The sequence below is a fragment of the Poecilia reticulata genome, linkage group LG3, assembly GCF_000633615.1.
Source record: "Poecilia reticulata strain Guanapo linkage group LG3, Guppy_female_1.0+MT, whole genome shotgun sequence".
Classification (NCBI taxonomy): domain Eukaryota; kingdom Metazoa; phylum Chordata; class Actinopteri; order Cyprinodontiformes; family Poeciliidae; genus Poecilia; species Poecilia reticulata.
In genome coordinates, this window is record NC_024333.1 from 33,208,189 (window position 1) to 33,212,526 (window position 4,338).

Genomic DNA, 4,338 nt, shown 5'->3' on the forward strand with positions numbered 1-4,338 from the left:
TTATCTTTAGTCACGTCGATTACTGCAGCAGCGTCATCACAGGTCKGACTAAAAATCAATCCTCCACAGCAGCTGGTCCAGATGCTGCTGCTGCTGGAGTTCTGACTAAAACCAGGAGGTTAGAGCACATCACCCAGATCTAAAGTCCTTCCACTGAATCCCTGCAGCTCAGAGACTTTAAATACTGATGTTAGTTTATGAATCACTGAACGGCTTAGCAACACAATACATTAAAGATCTGCTGCTGYCGTATCAACCTTCYAGAYCTCTCAGGTCGTCTAGTTCTGGTTCTGCTCTGGATCCAGAACCAGAACCAAACATGGAGAAGCAGCATTCAGCTTCTATGTACCACAAATCTGGAACAAACTTCCAGAAAACTGCAAAAGATGCTTTCATCATTTCTTCTTACTTTGCCTCTGCAGTAAAATGTTGGCATATTAGTCCAAAACAGCAGGAAGAATAGCGATACATCCTTCTTTGGTGACTGATTTTGTCTCCTGTTGACAAGAAACAAGTTTAGAGGAACAGTCACTTATTGTGTACCTTTTGCATTGAATCAGTTTGGTAATGGAGGCTGTTTCTCCTCATGAACAGCAGGTGGCAGCAGCAGCTCGTCATAAAGAAACTTGGTGGTTGAACTGTAAGTAAAAGAAAAACTAATAAAATGTTTGTGTTCTGTTTATAAAAAAGTTGTTAGTAGCACGGTAACACTTATTTGACTCTTCATCTCTGGTTTTTGAGGCGTTGGAAGATATTTCAACAGTAAAAATAGGTCAGTTGTTTCTTAGCTATTAGCGCTGCATTGTGGGTAATCAAACGTTGTTTGAACATTAAATCTTTGCATTTTTCATGGTTTCTATAGCCCAGTTATCCAAGAATGTAGTAGCTGGTGGGACACTAGCCACACAGCTCTGTCTTTTTAATTTAAGCTAACAATGAGTCGGTACCGTGAGTCATGTGGGTATGTCTGTGAAAGGCATGGCAGCGAGCGGGAATAGCAATTCATACTTACCTGGCAGAGGAAACACCATGATCATGAAGGTGGTTTACCCAGGGTGAGGCTCAGCCATTGCACTCCGGCTTTGCTGACCTCTGCGAATTCCCCAAATGTGGGAATCTCGGCTGCATAATTTCTGGTAGTGGGGGAACTGCGTTCGCGCTCTCCCCTGACTTTCTGTTAAATTGAAAAAGTTCTAATTTATGGTACACGATGCGTGGAGTTGTTTTGTTGGAAGGAATTGGGAGGGTCTGAATTCGTCCTAAATTATCAGGTTCCTTTTACTTATTTTATTCTTTACCAAGAAAGTTATGTTTTTGTTATTATTTACAATCACTTTAATTTTCTTCTGCAATATTTTCCTTTTCGACAGATATCAAGAATATCTGACGAATTTCTATTAAGTGTTTTTTAGTTTACATTTCACTGATATTTAGGGCTGCACAGTGGCGACAGTAGAGCTGTTTGTTGCCTTGCAGCAAGAAGGTTCTGGGTTCGATTCCCGGCCCCGGTCTTTCTGCATGGAGTCTCCATGTTCTCCCTGTGCATGGTGGGTTTTCTCCAGGTACTCCGGTTTCCTCCCACAGTCCAAAAACATGACTGTCAGGTTAATTGGTCTGTCTAAATTGCCCCTAGGTGTGAGTGTGTGTGTGGATGGTTGTGTGTCTCTGTGTTGCCCTGTGACAGACTGGCGACCTGTCCAGGGTGACCCCTGCCTCTCGCCCGGAACGTTAGCTGGAGAGGCACCAGCACCTCCTGACCCCACTGAGGGACAAGGGTGTAAAGAAAATGGATGGATGGTTTTTATTTTCCTTCTAATACAAATAAAACTGTGTTGCCTCGTCTTCCCACTACAACCAGTTGGCCATCACATGTCTACCAGCCTGGACCAGAAAGCCCCACAGGATCTTTAATCCTTGATTTTTGGGTTTCCCAGTTTGGCAGTGAGACTTCCAGTCGATCAGGTGTTCAGGTGTTGGCAGCTTCATGTTGTTGGACTTTGGTTGGTTGGAAACTTTAGTACCTTTTTTCTGATTTCCTTCATTTTAATGTAACAAAACAGCAAAAACTCATAAGAACATCCATTTCAATGACAATCATCCATTTTATCCATGCCATGAGGCCTTTTATTCAGCAACGTATTAGCAAACCTTTTTTTTTTTACATTTTTTAAATGAATACAGCTTTAATCAAAATGAAATTTTATTCTTTTACATAGAGGTTCTATGTAAAGTTAAAAGCAATAAGCAAATTCGAATCAAAGTTGCATGAAGTTGAYTGAGGAACCTCCCATCAACAGGAGATGCAATGCAACCTTTGACCAGCAGGTGGCTCCAGATGATCTTTTTAAAAATGCGGCCAAGGATTTTGCAGTTTAACGTTTTATGAGCTGATTATATTCTTGCAGCAGATCAATTCTTGGCTGTTGTTGAGCTGATTTCTTCAAGTCATTTTACTCTAAGAGAGAAAATAGAGACATTTAGAGACTACTGGAACAGTTCCATAGATTTTTAAGACTTTAAAACTAATTATTTTTGTTACTCACAGCATCCGTACAGCCTGTTGACGCGGTCGATGTCATTGGCGCTCATCTGATAGGCTCGCCCCCAGTCAAAGTTAGGATCGAACTTGGCAACAATGGTAGGCTTCTTATTTTTGGAGAATGCATATCTTAAAGAAGACATAAATATATCCTTTAGATCAGTGGTTCCCAACCCCCCAGTGGTTTCCAAACATTTTCTGGGCCCCCCTACGGATTTCAAATGGCTGTCTGAACGAGGCGTGTGAGCCGGGAAGAGAGGATTCTTAGAAACTCCCTGTCTCTAAGTACAGGAGGGGTGGGGGGGGGTCGACTTTTTTGGGAGTAAAATGAATGTACGTAGATGAACATAGACAACAACATCAGTAGCCTACAGGCTACTTGTTAGGCTTAAGGTGATGTATTGATATTAGCTAGCTGGTSATCTTTTAGCTAGCATTACCTGCATCCAACAKCTTTACTCAACTCAGTCGGTTAGTTTGGGGAAAAACTGTGAAAAGTTCTTTGCGTTTTRCTGGTTTGCTGTCATGATTCTAACACACCTGTGTAGCTCCGCACAGCAGCAGCAGGTCTCCTTCACACCTGTAAACCCAGCGCGAGCGTCGTAGCGCTCATGTTGCGTTTAWAGGCGGCTCGGAAAAACAGGTTACCACATGTTAACAACAGATTAAACAGTTTTAACTGCAGATAAAAGTGACAGAGGACACAGATATGGGAAGTGCGGAAGCCCCTACTGTATCAAATTGACATAGGAAAAACAGAGAGTTGGCCGTTCTAATACATTCTAATGTATGTGCTGGGTAAAATCCCAGCACATACAGCTTTCATGTTAATTTATTTTCATCCAGACGGCTTCCCGCSCCCCCYTGCAATGGCCCCACAGTTTGGGAACCTCTGCTTTAGATTATGATTAATTTATCAGGATGTTTTAACTGTTTATTTCACCATGGACTCCAGTTGCGTTTCCCCTTACTGTAGTTCAATCAGAAATGATAAATAACTTGCCAGACTAAATCTCCCTGAATTTTCATGAGTTTGAATGAATCACATCATGGGAGAGAAGTTTCCTGCAACTCACTTTTCATATTGCATGACGGAGAAGAAGTCGTAGGGAGTTCCCAAGTTGTGGGTCGCTACTTTTTTGAACTGGTTCTCTGCTCCTGTGCAGCAGTCAAAGAAAGGCAAAGTACACTGCTCAAAAAAATAAAGGGAACACTTTAACATTTAAGTGAACACTGAAGTGTTCCCTTTATTTTATTGAGCAGTATATTTATCAGTTATTTTTAAACATTTAATCTTAAGTACTTTCCATGAAATGTTGCTAGAAAACTGAAGTAAGATCACTTAACCTGGAAAGTCGACTTGGCTTAATATTTTTTGGCTAAATCCAATATTTTAAAGATACCAATTCTCTAAAACTAAAGAATATTGACATATTTTTTTATTTTTATCTGTGTACCTGAAGTACAGATTTATAAAACAGATTCTTTTAACTTCAAACTTACCTTCCTCAATGTTTTGGAAGCGAATCCAAACGTATTTGTCTCTGTCAGAGCGGGATTGCTCATGGTGGAAACCCAGAGCGTGAAGAACCTCATGCTGAACTGTACCATGCTCCACACAGCCAGGTCTCTCCAGGGAGATGTACTGTCCTCCATTCTGACGTCCCACGTTGGACAAACACCTGACATGTTCAACATGGAGACCAGAGAAAAACACAAAGAATGTTTATGATGATCTTACTCTGCTTACCTTCTTAAATCTAATTATAACTGACCTTGATCTCTAGATGAAGAACATG

General features: G+C 41.1%; 1 protein-coding gene across 1 annotated transcript in view; it reads right to left on the reverse strand.

Moving 5' to 3' along the window:
• Positions 1-2,159: 2,159 nt before the first annotated feature.
• The window catches only part of LOC103463025 (low choriolytic enzyme-like), a 5,330-nt gene continuing 3,151 nt past the window's right edge, over positions 2,160-4,338 (reverse strand). Inside the window, exons 5-9 of the mRNA XM_008406137.2 lie at positions 4,315-4,322; positions 4,043-4,221; positions 3,616-3,697; positions 2,544-2,668; positions 2,160-2,455 (exon numbers count right to left, since the gene is read on the reverse strand). Coding sequence (XP_008404359.1) covers positions 2,454-2,455; positions 2,544-2,668; positions 3,616-3,697; positions 4,043-4,221; positions 4,315-4,322 — 396 coding nt within the window. The 3' untranslated portion in view covers positions 2,160-2,453. The remainder of the gene's footprint in view (positions 2,456-2,543; positions 2,669-3,615; positions 3,698-4,042; positions 4,222-4,314; positions 4,323-4,338) is intronic.